The sequence below is a fragment of the Poecilia latipinna genome, unplaced genomic scaffold (genome assembly GCF_001443285.1).
Source record: "Poecilia latipinna isolate Pla-1442-1.1 unplaced genomic scaffold, P_latipinna-1.0 Scaffold545, whole genome shotgun sequence".
Classification (NCBI taxonomy): Eukaryota; Metazoa; Chordata; class Actinopteri; order Cyprinodontiformes; family Poeciliidae; genus Poecilia; species Poecilia latipinna.
The window spans coordinates 229,770-247,187 of record NW_015113161.1 but is presented as its reverse complement, the minus strand read 5'-3'; the positions used below and the strand labels follow the sequence as shown (position 1 = coordinate 247,187).

Genomic DNA, 17,418 nt, shown 5'->3' with positions numbered 1-17,418 from the left:
AAAAGGGTTTTTTCTTTCCCCCCCCTTTCTTTTTGTTGGCCCAAAAAAAAAAAAAAAAACCCCCCCCCCCCCCCAAAAAAACACAATTTTAAAGTTTGTGCTCTTAATGTCACAAAAGTGTGAAAATAGCTCGAGGGGTGATAGTTTAGTTTGAAAGCACAGTAAGTGCGTTTCCTGTGAGGAAACACACGAGAACATCATAAATGATCGTTCTGCCATTGCTTCCCCCTCGGTGTGAGTATGTAAAACACCAGGTTGCTGCTGATGTTGTTCAAATAGAGAAACAACATTGTCTCATGTAATCTCCACAGCCATTAAGGCCTTCCAGTAAGTGCCGGCTGTCTCTCTAAAAGGTCAGCAGAAACATAATAGGGGGAAGGAAAACCAGTAAAACTAAGGCAAAAAAATAAATAAAAAATGGTTGCGTGCGAGCTTGACAGTCATAATCGATACTTTTAGCTGAAAAACAGCAGAGAAGATTGGTTCAGAGGCTGCGTGTGTGTGTGTGTTTCTTCAGAAATCAACACAAGATGATTCACTGATGTTAGTTTGGATGTCTGTTTAAGTTTAAAACTAAAAGCAAAGTGACTTTATGTCTTTATTGGCCGCTACAGGTTCACATTTCCCTTAATGCAGCATCTCCATCTTTTATCTAAACCATTTTGTGTAGATTCAGTTAATCTGTCCAGATTTAGTCGTCTATTTAACTCAGATGCTGTAAAACAAGCAGGTTTTCCCCACATTTTCTTTTGAACACAATTAGAAAAATTAGATATTCGTAGAACAACAACAAAGAATTTGTACATCGCTTATATGCAGACATAGTTTAATGTAGTTCTTTACTCTTTATTGCACATCTAGCAGACATCAGATTTGGCATTTAATTACTGATTCAGCTGAATATTTTATATAGATAAACAGATAAAAATTGACATTGACCAAAAAAAAAAAAATGATGCAACTCATCAGGTAAAATTTGAGACAGCAACTTTTGCAGAAATCGCTGCCAGCAATCGATTGCTCTACTTTACAATTAGACATTTGGATCTGCCAACAGGTACTTTGGCCCAGTCTTCCCAAAGAAACTGCTGCTTCTGGTTCTAAGGCCGCCATCTCCACACATGGTTTTCAGAAATGTCCTGACCTGAACATAAACCTGATAGGAGATCACACTGTGCCCACTGTGATGTGATCTGCAGCAGTGAGAGTGCCACTGCACCCATGTAATAATAAATGCAGCAAGTGACCCAGTGTGCTGCAGCATTTACTTTGACACAGGTCCTACTCAAACAGCACAGCAACAACCACGAAATATGTAATTTAATGCAGCACAGTGCAAACGTTTTGTCTCCGCTGATGAAGATCCCTTCACTTCAGGACGCAGGGTCATTTTGTACTGATTAATTTAATCTGACAGGTAGAAAAACTCCTAAAGTGTGACAGGAAGTGATGTTTTGTGACAAATCCCTCCAATACATCCACTTAACCTGCTTTTTAACACATTAACACACATGGAAGTTCCTTCTGAACAGGTTTAATATCTGATGAAACACTTGAAAGCGCCTGAGGTCAAACATTTGGTTTGAACCATGACCACAACGCAAGGATTATTTGTCGCATATGTTTGCAAAATAAACAACAAATACTTCAGTTTCAATCTCTATTCATTTACGCTGCCACACTATAAATTAATATGTGTAATCATTAGACAAATGCTTTTAATTCAACCACTTCATAATGCAGCAACACTATGTTCAAACGCAAAGCACTTCAGGCCAACAACAGGATGCTGTTCAGGATTGTTTCTGTGTATATTAGCCATACAGTATTAGAACAGGCTGCTAACTTAAACAATAATATTAATATACTGGATTAAATAATAATGATAATGATTCACCAAATAATAAAATATACTAACCTGATATAGAACGACACACAGGAGGAAGAGGACGATGTAGAGGATTTTGTACACAACCACCTGAACAAGCAAAAAAAAAATAAGATATATATATATATATATATATATATATATATGTAGCATCTATTTTTTTTTAGAGATTATAGATTACAGCATTGCAAAAATACAGCTTATCTACGTTTTCCTTCAGAAAATGATTTAGACACCTGGCTGCCAATATAATGGTAAAATGAAATGTATCAAAAGCAGGAAAAAAAATAGGATCAACAAAATCATTTGCATGTTCCATCACATGAATTATATGAATTAATTATTATATAATAATGAATTAATTACTCACCTTTCCAGAGAAGCTTACTATGAAGAACATGGAGCAGCAGAACAGGATCCAGTATTTGATGAGAAGCCCTTTGACCCCTGAGATCAGCATCCCTACCAGAGGCGACGGCTGGTTTTCCTCCGCTGAAACGAAGGAAATCAAAAAGAAGTGAAGACAAAAAGGGAAGTTGGAATGAAAAAGGATAAATATTTGTGAGAATTACAAAAACTAAAGAGAATGATGTGAGGATGATTATATATATATATATATATATATATATATATATATATATATATATATATATATATATATATATATATATATATATATATATCTCATTTCTGTCCAAAAAAAACACTGAGAGAAGCAATTTAAGCTCATTTACGTGGGACGGATGTAATGTCTTCAAGAGATTCCTTCTTCATGTTCTGCTCCTCCTTTCTTTCTTTCAGCTGCTGGCGAAACATTACCCAGAAGCTGAAGGTGTAGAAGACCTGCAGAAGAAGAAGGCAGCGAATCACACACAGAAACGCCAGGATTTCCTGGCGTGTTTAGATATTTTTCAGACATCCGCGGCAGAAAAGCTTAGAGGTTGGAACCGACCTGTTAATACTTTTAATTTCACAAGAGTATTTAGAACAATGCTTGATTAAAAGAAATGCTGGATCAAGGGAGCTTAAACTTCACATTAGGATGACGCCAAAACTTTAGACACATTTTTTTTTGTTTTTGTATTTCATGTTTACTACAAATATATTAGCAAATGTGTTGGATTGTTCTGTAACGTAGAATAAATTCATCTAATACCGAAGGAAATCTGGTCTTTTTTGCAAAACTTCAACAAAACAAAAAAAGTGTTTGTCATAGTTTTTCCATTTTAGGCTGGTGGATCTCATGAGTCGTGACTCACCTTGGCTCCCAGGTGGACACAAGGTGCAGGGTGGTAGCTGTTCAGGTCAAAGTCCACTATCACTGCGGGGGGCAGCCCTGGATACAGCTCGGCTCGGCTCAAGCGCAGCCCGCTCAGGAAGCCCAGCACCACCAGGACGGTGCCGTAGGCGGCAAGGAAAGGGGCGGACATCATGGCGTACCGCCGGCGGTCTCGCATCATCCAGATGAAGCAGGACCACACCAGCAGGGCAAAGGTCAGCCAGTTGTTGTAAGTTATACTCCACACCTAGACATAAAGGAGTCAGGTTGTTTGACAGTTTTACGACAGATTTATTTTTTTTCTCAGATTTACCTCAGGTTACTATAATTGTGAGCATGTCTCTTTAGCGTTTGAACACAAAAGTTGTTTTTTCTGTCAATCATTGATTTTGAACCAGACTTTATTTGCTCAATTTTTAGTTCTTGTTTGCTACATTATGGTTAGTTAACAGGAATGAAATTCAAAGATGAAGAGTACAAGAGCGATTAATTATTAGTTCTTACCTAAACATAGTTTTGTTTGCATTTATTGTGTCTGCTGCCGTCCTCTGCAGCTCTGGTAGTGGAGCAGTTTGCTTACTTGTTACGGACTGAGTGGTCTAATGCAAAGCGCTCACGCAATTAATTCACAATTCCTCCCAGTGGCTTTCCAGTTCCATTCCCACTGATCTGTGTGAGTCCCACTGTGGGAGCACTAAAACAATTACAGCTCTGTAACAACCACAGGTTGTCTTAGTGTGGCTGCAGAAACGTTTCCCTCCCCTGTTGAGAAACAGTAGTTGCGTTTCTCTATGGCTGTGTTACGCATCTATGCATATCACAGCAATAGATGTGTAAAGTGTTACTTGTCGACCTTACCATCATGATGACGAGGGCGCTAACGTAGCTGTGTTTCTGCAGCAGACGCCCGAAGACAACGAGGCCGCTGGGGCCCGAAGGGGCAGGCGAGGTTTCTGTCAGGCTCCTGGAGGCTTCCTCACTCCTGTTTGCCAGGCCTTCATCATTTTCTGCCTCTAATGTGAAAGAGAAAGAGGAAAAACAATAAAACTTAAAAATTCGAATTTGATAGCTTTTCAGGCGTTATGTTTGCATATCTTGTTTCATCTCTCCCTCCTTCAGTCTTTTCGTGACTGAATGAAGAGTAGAGGCTAGAGTTAAGAGGCTCAAAAAACAACAAAAATATCTGAAAATGTTTTTTGCACAGTCCTGAACGCGTCCCTTCTTCCTGAGGCAGTTTAATTCTTGAGCTCTGATTACCAGGTGGAGGAGAGTCGTTTTCTTCGTGAAGAGACAGAGAGTAGCGGTTTACGTATCCGGCTTCCTCCACCAGGCACCCAAGATTGTTGCTGTGGACGTTCTGCCAGGAACCTCTAGTCATCAAAACCATCGACTGAAAGAACAAAAACAGATTAATAAAACCATCTGTAGACTTTTTAAACAACTGTGCAGTGTAATCAGATTATCAGTACAGTTTGCTGGGAAACATATTGAGAAAATCCCTCCGATTGACAGAGTTCAGGTGAACCAATCTCTTCCACTGGGACAGCAACAGGATGGCATCTCTACAACGTTTCTACTTATGAACATTTTCTTGCCACTGAAAGCTACACAGTCAGTGTTATAGGTATTTAAAAACAACTTAAACGTATTTGGGAAGAACAATCATTTGGGCTCAGAAATCACAGACATTACTGTGTGCTGTATTAAAAAAATGAAAAATAAGAACACCACCACTTTCTGCAGGAGAGCTTCCTGAAATGGGTCTTGATTTAAAAGCAGCTGCATGTAAGCATTACATCACAAAGTGTAATGTAAAGCATCAGATGCGCTGCTCTAAAGCTTTCTGTTGTAATATTAAACAAATGGAAACTTGTTCTTTGGGGTGATAAATCACCTTCATCTGTCAGGCAGTCCGATGCAGGAGTATGGATTTTGTGGCTGTCAGGAGAATGATACATTCCTGACTGCATTGTGTTAAGCGTACAGGTTAATGGAGGGAGCCTGACAGTGTGAGGTTGTTTATCAGGGCTTGGCCCCTTAGTTCGAGTAAAAAAAAACTCTTTATGCTTCAGGGTTCAAAGACAATTTGGACAATTTCAATCTCCTGGATGAAATGAACGTGAGACTGCACCGCCCTGACATCAACCTGATTAACACCTCGGGGCTGGATGAGACCAGAGCCTACGAGGCAGACTGTGCTGTCCAGCATCAGTGTCTGACCTCACAAATGCTCCTAAATGTTGTGGAATAGCTTAACAATAGAGTTAAAGCTGCTGTTTTAGATGCAAAAAGTGAGCTGCATTAGAGTAAAGAAGGCAAAGCTCAAGATACTTTTGGCAATATAGCCTATTTGTATAAACACATAAGAGAACTGTTTACCTCATCAGGCAGATAAGTTTCTTCATCTGTGCTGCTCAAGAGCTAAGAGAGACATTTGTGAGTTATTGGAGTGACATTAGCTACATGAGCATAATTCTGTTTGTCATACATTTCCATAAAGAACAACTACCATTACAGGCTGAAATGCTGACTTTTTATTTTTTTTTAACAACACAGTATTACTTAAAAGTCAAATAATGATGTTTACATGTCACCTCTTGCTTATCTCCTGTGATGTAGATGACTCTGGAAAAGCTCGGAGGAACTTCAGGGCTTTCTAATGGGCTGTCAGATTTGTCAACGTCAGCAGTATCCTGACATGGAAAGCAGCTATTAAAACCTAGTAAACCTCTGATATGATGTAAATATTGTTTATGATCCAGCAGCGGTTATAAAAAAAAAAAAAAAAACAATACTCAATATGTAATATTGATAACAAGCAAAAATGAGAGCGAACGACAGAGGAAAGACGGCTTGGAAAGCAGCAACTCGTGCATGCATGCATAAACCTGGAACCTAACCACAGCTGCCCCTCACATCGTCACGGACCTCCTCTGTGATTTGGACCCATTTGTGCAGCAGAGCCACCAGCGTGTAGTAGAGCAGCAGAAGAACCAAGGGGTTGACGAAGTCAGGCCAGCAGACGTGTGGATGCAGACTGAGGCTGTGGGGCGTCGAACCGTCGGTTCGGATAACTCCCGTCATACCAAACAACCTGGATGGAGACGGAAGAACGACAGGATGAAGGAAAAGGAAGCCACGCTAAAGAACGAGGGGGAAATCTTGTGACTTGTTCAGTTGAGTTGGCAAAAGATGTGGGGAAAATTAGACAGGGTGAATATTTATGAAGGAGGGGGACTTAAAGCAGGTTGAGAGAAGTGTGGATTAATCCAAACAAACACAGAGTTAAAAGGTTCGTCCTCTGTTTAAATTCTAAATCGTGGATAAAGACACTTCTTTTTTGTTTTTTTAAATCAGATATTAAAAGGAGGTAAAACAGCTGCAGATTTTAGTTCATGTTATGTTTTTTTTTTATTTTTTTTTTTTAAGTCTCAATGCAGAAAAATATGCAAAAAGATAAAAAGGATGTGTGATGCTGTGGGCCCGTTTCTCTTTCACAGACCCTCAAAGCTCTCTTTGATTTTAGAAAGCAGCAATTTCTTGATCTCTGCAAATTAAAGCTCAGATGTTCCTAAATATTTTTGTGTGAAATCATTCCTGCTGAGGAAAAATGTGAATTTATTTTGCATATTTTAAAACTTATTTACCAGGGGTACCAGTAAATGTTGAGAAGGCTATTTTTAGTTCTTACTGTCTGCTGATGATAAGTTAAATTCCAGTAAAAGCAATAAGACATATTGTTTAATAACACTGGCATAAGAGAAAATGTTGCATCTGATTGTTATTTTATTTTCTGACCTGGTGAGAGTAAGAACCATCTGAGAGAATGGAGTTCCAACGCAAAACAGTTTGCTACATGTAATTGAAATTAATTTGTCAGACTTGCATTAGTTATGTTTGTTTAACATGACAAATTAATAAACTTAATATATTTGCTTGGATAAACTTCAGTTGAGTACTTGTAGCAAATTAACTAATTTTTGTAAAAGTTAGATCACCTGTTTTCTTTTTTTCAGTGCGTGAAATCAATCAAAGTAATTATTTAAAATGTCTTAAGTTTTGGGCCCCCCCCCCCCCCCAGGGTCAGTTACTAAAGACGAGGTTGAATGACAAATGCACCTCGACATCCAAAAAAGAAACATTTTCCCCGTGATTTTATCCTCAAACTCACGTTTGTGTAATCTTTTTTTTACCTGGCGTAAACATCATCTGGTGGGATGAGCTTCTGGGACAGGGGCAGCTGGTAGAGGTACAGAGCCAGCAGGTGTCCTCCGCTGAAGATGGCCATCATCACACACAGGGAGCTGAAAAGCAGCATGCTAATGGAGCGACTGAATATCCACCACCAAACCAGTCCCAAAAACACCCCAAAGTACACTCCTGAGGTGAGGGAAGGCAGTACAATGCCTGCAGACACGTGGACACAGAGTGGGACAACAAACAGAAAAGAGAGGAGTCAGACAAAACCCACATGTGTGGAAAAACTAGAAAGTTGGAAACAGGTCACGGGTTTGTTGTATCCGACCCGTCGACCTTTGCTGCATGTCTTCCCTCTCTCTCACAACCCGGTAAAGACTAGAGCCCAAAGAAATCCCTAAAAATAATGACATTTCATTCTTTAAAGGGTCTTATAATCTATTAGATTTGGAAATCTATCTATCTATCTATCTATCTATCTATCTATCTATCTATCTATCTATCTATCTATCTATCTATCTATCTATCTATCTATCTATCTATCTACTCCCACATGTATCTATTTTTTTTTTCAGTAAATCTCTGGCAGATTAAATGAATCGACTTTCTTTCGATGTGAGGAGCAGCTGCTGTCAGTGCTGTACGACAGCAACATCTCCCTCCCTGATGTTTCAACGTAACACATTGTGCTGCTTGCACAACTCCTATTTTCCGACAGTTTTACACCTAAATAATTTAGCAGGTGACGGCTAATTTTTTTAAAAAAAATCGTTGCCTGGTTCATGCTGGGCGAGATGCGATTCGTTCTAATCGATAACTAGGGCGGGTATCGTGTTAGCATCACGTTCAGACAACCTAAAGTCGGCTCTGTGATGTACCTGCCAGCCCCAGCAGCAGAGTGACCACCACTTTCCCCGCCGTGTTCATGATGGCTGACAGCAGCAGCCTCACTCCGGCCGCAAACATGATCAGCTTCTGGACAAACTGCGGCGGGCCGGACTGAACCGGCAGAGTGGTCTCCTCAGAGCTGTCAAAAGACGAGGCCTCTGTTTCATATTCTCCCTCTGATTCTGTGTCAGAGGTTTCCACATCCTGTAAGACAAAAAACAAAACAAAAAAAAAAACAAAGTCTTATTTTGACTGCATGTTACTTTGATACAATTGCGTCATTGCGAAAGTAGATCTGCTGACACCTCCGAGGGCAAAGAAGGGATCCCGTTTTCATGGAGGTTGACTTGGGGCGCAGGGCGCAGCAGTTTCCGGCACAGCCTCAGAAGGAACAGGACAGAGAGGCAGAGGCCGATGTCTGGGGCCAAGAGTCGCACGATGTCTGCTGTGTCAACCAAACTGAATCTGGGAAAAAACATAATAATAATTCACAGCAAAAACACAGCTGGCTAATGAAGCTCTCTGACTGCAACGGACTGCAAGTCTCAGACTTTGGGGAAAGCGGCCATTCTGAAAATACATCCATCCAGGTTCACACAAAAATAAAATCTTATGACTCGCTTAACTAGTGTGGTGAAGAAGCATCCTCTTTTTTTCATCTGGTGTGTAAACAGCACTAGGAGGAATGACTTGTAGTTTGCAAAGCTTCTGATTTCATGCCTTTCTGATGATCTTCTATGCTGCTCTTGCTTACGTGTCCTGGGTATAGTGTGTGTGTGTGTGCGTGCGTGTGTGTGTGTGTGTGTGTGTGTGTGTTGTGACTATTGCTGTATTGAGCTGCTGTCTGTTTTCACTGGGACACCCTAAATCTCCAGAGCCTTATATCCAGATTAAATAAAGGTCAATATAAAATAAAAGCTGTGTTGCAGCAAGACAAGCTGATCTAAGCATTAAGTGCACTGTACGCAATAAGCACTCCTTGGAGATATGAGTACCATAAAAAACTGTAATGACCGGTTAAGTTTTTTTTTGTTTCAGTATCTATGACCTTTCGTACCCTCTATTTGCTAGAATGACCATTTTCACATAAAGTCCAGCGATGCAGCCCATGGAGAGGCTTGTGGGTTTATGTCAGCCTCAGAAAATCATCGTAAACCATTACAGAGTTTCACATGTAAAGTCAAGACTCTGTGGCATTTTAGCTATACCTGGCAATTAATTAATCTAATTATTTTGTGGGGGGGGGGTTCCTACTTGTTTGTTTTAAAACAGCAAAAGCAGAGGCATTCTGGCTTCATCTGTCTATAATGCCATTCTTCTGATTTTTATTCGAGACTCCCCAATCCAAGCATCATGTAATAGGGGTGAAGGTGGGAATGTTGGTAGGAGTTCATCTTATAACCAGTGGGTTGCTGGTTCAAATCCCCGCTCAGTTCGTTTCAATTGTTGTGTCATTGGGCGAGACATAAAGGAAAATGGACCACTGCAAGTCCTGCAGCTAGTTTAACCAAAGAACTAAGTTATCTACAAATACAATTCATAAGAGTTTAAACTTGAATTTTTACACTTACAACAACAAATCACATGCAACTTTTGCAGGCGCAACACGGCTGCAGACAAAAATGTGAGGAAAAGAAGTAAGAGAATCTGAGACATTTTTTTGTGGGAAACATTTAGTTTGTCGTTCTGTTGTGAGATTTGCTGCTCTACTTAATGCACCCATTCATGCTCTGCTACTTTACCTTTAATGTGACATAGAAAAACATTAAGTTCACAAGAGTAAACGATATAAAATAAAAGACACAACGGCTTTGAAATTACAAGTGTCAAGTACTTCATACCTCACAATTCCTAAGTGGTAAAGGACTTCTTCCCAGATCCCAGCAACTGTTAAAGGAAATGGTGAAAAGAGCACAGCTTAGGAAAACTGTTTCATCTAAAGGTCTGCAATAACAGCATGGGATCCATGTGTTGTTGTTGTTCTTCTTGTGTTTTAGTTTCATTTCCAGGATATATGGCGTTTTAAAAATGTGCTAAGACGAGTAACAAGTTGTTGTTTTTTTTTTTGTTTTGTTTTTTTACCATGTGGAGGGAGGTAGCTGAAGGCGACCTGCATGAAGCACTGCAGGGCCAGGAAGGTCACACTAACGTAGACTATCAACCGGATAAACTGGCCCGTTTTACCTAAAGAGAGCAAAAGAAGAAGAACACAAAGTATTCACATCTTTTCTACTTATGCTACTCTGTGTTTAGCTCAGTCCATCTTCACATCAACTTTGACCGCCTTCAGTGTCCACAACATGATGCTGCCACCGCCATGCTTCAAAGTCTGGATGGTGATGTGCTGTGTTCTGCCACAAGCTACAGAGTATCATAATGCAGATTAAAAACAAAAGATCAAAGTTGGTGTCATAACCATAGCAGCTTACAACAACTGACGGTAACATAGTAAATGATTCTGCTATAAAATGTCACTATGTGCCTGGAAAATACATAAAACCGCCCCTTTAAATTACACACACAGGTAAATGATTATTACTAATTAAGGGACTTAATAATCCCACTCTTTTTAGATTTGTTTAGACTTAAATCCCTCGAAAATACATTAAAGCTTTTAGTTATGACCAAATGTGAAAAGGTTTGAGGGGTGTGAATATTTTTGTGATTACTATATGTTTCATTATGGAACTGAGTACCTTTTTTTGTTTGTTTTGATTAACTAAAGTATTTCTCAGAAAGTGTTTACGACCATACTCGGTTATTTCTGGTAAGTCGATTTTTGCTTTAAGCTATCAAATCCAAATATAAAATATAAAAATAAACCTCTATAGTTGAACCCTCCATCACTGCACACACATCCCAGATGACTTTGTGAATTAGCTGCATTTAAGAGCATATTACATGTAAAAAAAACAACAACAAAAAACAAGTAGTGGTGCAATAAATTTTGGCTGAAAATCCAGATAAATGAAACCATTCCTTATCGATTTCCTGGAGTTTCACTCTTGCGATCAGAACGTTGGAGAAGACAAACAGCTGACGCAGCTCAGCTGCAGCTGAGCCAGCGGATGTGTTGTTGATGTTCACCATTTTTACTAAAAGCATTGTTTCACTTAAACCTCTCTGCTTACACAGATACACACGCACGCTCTGAGAATTACAGGCGGGCCCAATAATAAAACACACTGCGCACACACATGAGATGAACACACATTTCATCACTTAGTCCAGGATCGAATTATGGAGAGCAAAATATATGTAGAGGCAATCAGGGTTTTTTTTTTTCCGGTGACAATGGAGATAGAAGATTGCTGACATCACATCTTTTAATTCTTTGCTGTAATTACCAGGCTATACATAATTAATTCGGTCACTCCTACCACTTCCCTCCAGCGCCCCCTTTACAAAGTACTTTGAGGGAGGGGCAACGGCGCTTTAATTCATCTGTTTGCAGCGATCGATCCGAGGAACACGCATGACCTACTCACTCATGTCTGACCTATTAAATCTGCTCCATAAGACAAGTCCATATATGATGTTTATTATAACACAGTTATGAGGGAGCAAGTGTTAAAGTTCAAACCACTAACTGTGCTGGATTGTTGTGTTTATGCGTACGCTCACTGTGCATTGAGGTTATTATCCTACAGAGTTTTTTTTTTTTTTTTTTTTTAACCTAAGTGTTGGGTTTCTCCTGTCAGGACAGAAGTAAAAAAAAAAAAGAAAAAGAAAAAAGTTTTGATCAAATATTGGGCCAAAACCTGTGACCCGGTCTACCGGGTCATTCTTCACAGAGCGATTTTTTTTTTAATCCACAACAATCTGATCTCTGAAATTCTATCACAAAATGAAATAAGATGTTAGATGGTAAACTGTATGTATGCCATATAATGCTACTGTCAATCAAGTGTTAATAACTTTAGCGGATGCTGCCAAAAGAGTTTGTTTTCTTCAGATAATCTTAGCTGCTAAGTAAGCAGCACAAGCCTAATAAACTACTTAAATGCACACCATTTAGTTGACTTTATTAGTTTAAAAGCACTCAAACTGAAACTGTTCTCACTAGCAGGATAATAGATGCCGACAGACACTAACAGTTTACAATCTCATTGTTATCTTTGGTGTTGTATGTCCGTGTTCTCTAACCTATAACGTAGGTTTCTGTTCAGCCGCTCCACCTCTTCTGAACAGGGTAAAGTGTTAGACGTCAGTCGTGCAGCAGCTGCAAAGGTGGTTTATTCCTGGACTTTCCAGATGTCAGAGTTGTTTGATGATTTCCTCCCTTCTCCCAAATCAGTGTATGAAGGCAGACTGAGTCAGCAGACGTCCAGTCAGATTATCAGACGTTCATTAACCTCACTTTACAACAAGTAAGTGAACTGTGGGATGATAATAACTTCACAGATCCTCACTTCAAAAAAAAACAACATCCTGACTCACCCTTAGAAATCAGACATCAATTATTTAACTCATCTTTTGGGTTGAAAACTTAGCACAGCATGTTTGTCCAACCCTGCGGGATTAGAGGAAGCGATGGCTGACGGATGGACGGAAAGTTAAGGCTTGGTCTGTGATTAACAGGCAAGCAATACATTTTTTTTAAGAAAATCTCATAACATAGTAATTTGTTCTCATTCGAAGGTGGGAGAGGAATTCACATGTTGCTTAACACAAATTTCAGATGTTTCAGAAAAAAAAGTCGCACTTCTTATTTGTACTATTTTTCATTGACTGCATCGTGATTAAATTATAGCATTATAAAGAAAATGTGTCCATAAAACTACAAATTTTTAATCATTAGCCTGTAAAAGCTTACACTAAATATAAAGACGAATATTTAACAAAGAAAATTTAACACTACAGACCTCATAAAACAAAAGGCCATTAAAAGTGAGTGCTTTAAAATAAGTATTCTTAAGCAGACACAAAACACAAAACGCTTCAAGTGATAATTTTGTAGATAGAAGCATTTTGTAATGACATGTTTACATAATTACATAATTTTGTGACATATTTTCATTTTATGAGCTTCTAGACACAGCCATGTTGAAAACTGCCAGCCATGTTGAACCAAATTACTGAAAAACATTTTAATTGATATGAAGGCTATAAGAGCATCTCATCTGAAGTTCTCACAGAATAAATAATGGAGAAAATGATTCAAACTATCCAAAAATCTGTGTGCAGCCCTGAAGCTCGACAGAGTCCACTTTGAATCAGCTTTAAAGCATGTCATTGAATACATCAGATGAAACATAGGACCTGCTTGGAATCCCATATTTGAATCCTAATGCTGCATTTGAAGCCATTAAAATGACGGAGTGGGTGTTTGTGCGAGAATTAGACTTGGCATGATGAAATTCCTAATTCAGACATGAATAATTGAACCTGGGGGACAAGATGCACCTCATCTCAAATACAACCGGAGTCAGAGGAGCTTCTCTCACCTTTCAGGGAGACCAGGCTCGGGTTTGGCAGCAGCGGCACGGTGAGCAGAAACACAAAGTACACCAGAGAGAGGCCATTATAGCGAAACGAAGAAGCTGAGGAGGAAAGGAAACAGAACCAATGAGTTGGACACAAATGGTCCAGGTAGGCCTATTGGAGCAGCCTTCTATGATTTACTATACCATTTATTTATCTAGTAGCTACACAGAACCATTAGGCTGTTTTGAGTGTAAACTCCTTTCAGTATAATAATAATAATAATAATAATAATAATAATAATAATAAAACACCTGAAATGTTCCCTCCTCTGTAGTTTTCTATTTGCATTATTTTATATGAGTTTAAAAGACTAATTTGTTTGCATAGCACATTTAAAAACACCTAAAATTGACTAAATTCTTGACTGGAATTTAGTCAAGAAATAACGAGCAGAAATGTAAAACAAACACATGTCCAAAGAAAGAGTGAAACACAAAAATAGACAAACATTTTAGCTTCTCCATTTGCTCTTCAGACTCATTTTTCAGTTAAAGGTAAGAGCAATAATGTCCGAATCCTGAGTCATTTCTGGCTGGAGGAATACTGATGCTGTTCAAAAAGAGCGAGTGGCAAAGGATGAAGTAAAACAATTACAAACATACCATTCTGAACTGGTTAAGATATTTACTTTTCAAAAACCCCAACATTCGCATTCTAAATAGAAGCTAAGTTATTTCAAATGAAACGATAAGCAAAAGTAAAGTAATCTAAACCACCTCAGGAAATAAAAGAAACCCAAAAAAGTCTGATGTTCATAGAAAGAGAGTTGAAGATGAAGCTATGCACTAAAATCACTCAGATTGTAGTATAAATTTATTGCTTTTCCAAAGCCATCACTTTATGGTCTCTAGATTTTTCCATGTTAAACTTTTTTTTCTTTTGGTGTTTTCTCAGTGCCTCATATCTGAATTCTCTATCAGCTCACCTTAGAGAGATCTTTATTTGATCAAGTTCATACTATTAACCAGCATCTCAGATTGTAAGTTGAAAACCTCAAACAGCCAAAAAATGCAGTAATTTAAACAAAACAAAGAAAAAAAAAACACTCACCGGTCAGCAGAAGCAGAGGTAGTAATAAGTTATAAAGTATCCCAACCACAAGTTCCCCTGCCATGCTGTGATCCCTTCAGACACAAAACGCTCGGCAAATAAGTGCTTCAGGAAGGTGGACGGAAAGATCCAACCGTCTCACTCATTTCGAAGTAGAAAGTGAACCTCCGTCAAAGCGTCCTCTGAAACCGCTTTTAAAAGTGCGACGCCCTCAAACAGTAACAGGAATGGTAAAACGGGAGCCCAGAAACAGGCGGGACTCCAAGAAGGAAACCTTGTCTTTATGATGCTGGTACTGATGGTGACTCCCTTTTTGCTCTTTGCTTGCGTCTCTGTCACACCCTCCACTCCCTCCCTCACCTCTCTCGTATTATGTGCTGCATCTCTTATACTCATATTGCAGATAATCTCACGCAGGAGGATAGCCTCTGTTTTCACCTGACAGGAAAAAGTCTGCTTCCACGGTTAAATGTAATTATTGAACATCCATCATGGAAATGTTGTGTGCGCACAAGGCAGGTGTTCCTGCTTTCATTTCTGTTGAAAACGATGTTTCTGGCCAGACAGACATTGACAAACAGCCGTATTTGTTTTCTTATGGACCCTCGCGCTGCCTCATCATATTTGCACTAGGTTGAAGGGAAGTGTATCTAATATTCATGGCTGTGAGGCCATTAAAGCGCTGGTGTGACTGCAGAGGAATAATCACTGTATGCAGGCTGAGACAATCAATAACATACATTTTGTGTCAAGTATAAAATACATATCACAAGATCATGTCGCCTTAAAATATAAATGTTATTTTTTCTAGTACAAATAGCACATTTGGAGTTATTTTTAATTTTTTTTAGCAAACTGTTTGGTGCCAAACATTTAACTGAAGCATTTTTACCATACTTTTATTTTTTTTATTTTTTTTGCTAGTTTAACAATGTAAAGATATTTTTAGTGAGTAGTCTGTAACTTTCCCTGGGAAAACACCCAATGTATATTTAAGTCTTTAAACTGCATCTTAGGGCAATTTTACTTTTAGAAGTTATTTTCTAAAAAGGAAAATAATAATAATGAATAAAATCTATCAGATTGAACTTAAAATGAAGAATTAAACTTAGAAGATTTTGAGGTGTCCTTGGAAAAAACTGGAAACTCTCTGACCCTCGACCTTGGAGCAAGTGAAAGGCTGCCCCCTAGTGTTCAATAGCACTAACAGCACGAACACGATTGATCTTTGCGGTTTGTATTCTGAATACGTTTCATTTACAAACAAATACATCTTGTTAAAAATAAAAACAAAGTAAGACAGCGTAACTTAAACGATAAAAAAAATTTAAAGGTGTGACTTCATTCATCCCCATATTTAAATGAAAACAAAAAAATCAGTGTCTGATTATGTTGTCTATCAACTGCAGATGCTTAAAAACGAACATGATAATAGGGAAAGTTTGGATAAGAATGGTATAGATTGCTTTTTAAAACCAGGCAGCAAAGAAACAGAGGAAGCCTGTTTGCCAGTCGAGGTGCATCAGGTCCGCACAGAGAAATTCCCTTGAGTTTTAATTTAATTTTGTTTTATTTAAAGCTGGTTGTTCGGGAGAAAAGAAAAGATTTTAATTTAAAGGCTTGGGAGCTCGAGTTGGAGTCAACAATTTGAAGCTTGACCATCGTGAAAGTTTGAGCCAGGATTTTAAAAGACAATCCAATTTGACAAGTAACCAGCAGTGCAAAGATAATAGAAGACAAGTCATGTGAACTCTTTGTTCTTTATTAAGGGCCTTGCAGCTAAGTTTGCGCTCAACTCAAGGTAACGAAGAGCTTTTTTTTATTTACACATGTGAAATTGAATTAAAATAGTCTAGAGGAGAGAAAATTAAGCATGAATAACCATCTCCAGTTCCTGTTTTCCCACCAGCCTTCTTAGTATAGAAATATTTTTGAATTGTTAAACAAGGCTAAACTCCACTTAACTGAAATAAATAATATAGAGGACACAACTTTAAAAAAAAAAAAATTAATAAAAACAACAATAACAACAAGCTCTGTAAGCCCAGACATGAAGTTTATTTCCTTTTTCTGAAGTTATTTATGCAGCTCAGTGGAGACTACAGTGACAGACTTCAGTTCTTTGTACGTCTGTGATTTTTCTATTAATCTTCCCAGTCAGCAGTGATTTAATGTAGTTGTGGTTGTCGTTGTCTGGCATGGTGGTTGAGGTTGCACAGTTTGTTTATTGTGCTTTAACTATGCCAGTCACCCAGTATTTGCATTTATTCCCATTCAAATAGCAGAGGATACTTAAAGCAAAGTGGGGTGTGGCGGTGTGAGGAAGGAGGAAGTGACATTTCAGTAAAATCGTCTGCGTGGTCAGACAAACGGGTGGACTGGGTCTTTTTCATGAGTCTGCCCAGTGACCCCCCATGCAAAGGGAGTTATTCAACTTCTGTATCTCAGATCCATTTACATGAATTAAAATTGTTTGTTTAGACTTTGTTAATATCTGGGAAGTAACACACATTGTCCCAATTCAAAAAGAAGAACAGAATGATATATTTATTTATTTTTTTTTTTTTTTTTTCCAAACCTGGAAATTCCTGCCCCGAAGCACACCGCCTCAACACATGGCCCTCCAACT

The 17,418-nt window shown here is 38.6% G+C and overlaps 1 protein-coding gene across 2 annotated transcripts in view; it reads right to left on the bottom strand.

Annotated features, from left to right (window-relative positions):
• LOC106952902 (piezo-type mechanosensitive ion channel component 2) overlaps positions 1-17,418 on the bottom strand; it is a 46,587-nt gene that overhangs the window by 25,658 nt on the left and 3,511 nt on the right. Inside the window, exons 1-16 of one of the 2 annotated variants that reach the window (XM_015041339.1) lie at positions 14,790-15,106; positions 13,700-13,795; positions 10,335-10,436; positions 10,094-10,139; positions 8,558-8,717; positions 8,243-8,456; positions 7,361-7,574; positions 6,084-6,261; positions 5,762-5,860; positions 5,547-5,588; positions 4,425-4,557; positions 4,026-4,180; positions 3,148-3,414; positions 2,623-2,731; positions 2,259-2,380; positions 1,919-1,978 (exon numbers count right to left, since the gene is read on the bottom strand). In XM_015041339.1, coding sequence (XP_014896825.1) covers positions 1,919-1,978; positions 2,259-2,380; positions 2,623-2,731; positions 3,148-3,414; positions 4,026-4,180; positions 4,425-4,557; positions 5,547-5,588; positions 5,762-5,860; positions 6,084-6,261; positions 7,361-7,574; positions 8,243-8,456; positions 8,558-8,717; positions 10,094-10,139; positions 10,335-10,436; positions 13,700-13,795; positions 14,790-14,853 — 2,061 coding nt within the window. In that variant the 5' untranslated portion in view covers positions 14,854-15,106. Of the gene's footprint in view, positions 1-1,918; positions 1,979-2,258; positions 2,381-2,622; positions 2,732-3,147; positions 3,415-4,025; positions 4,181-4,424; positions 4,558-5,546; positions 5,589-5,761; positions 5,861-6,083; positions 6,262-7,360; positions 7,575-8,242; positions 8,457-8,557; positions 8,718-10,093; positions 10,140-10,334; positions 10,437-13,699; positions 13,796-14,789; positions 15,107-17,418 lie in introns of those variants that run through there. The other variant, XM_015041340.1, reaches the window with a different exon arrangement.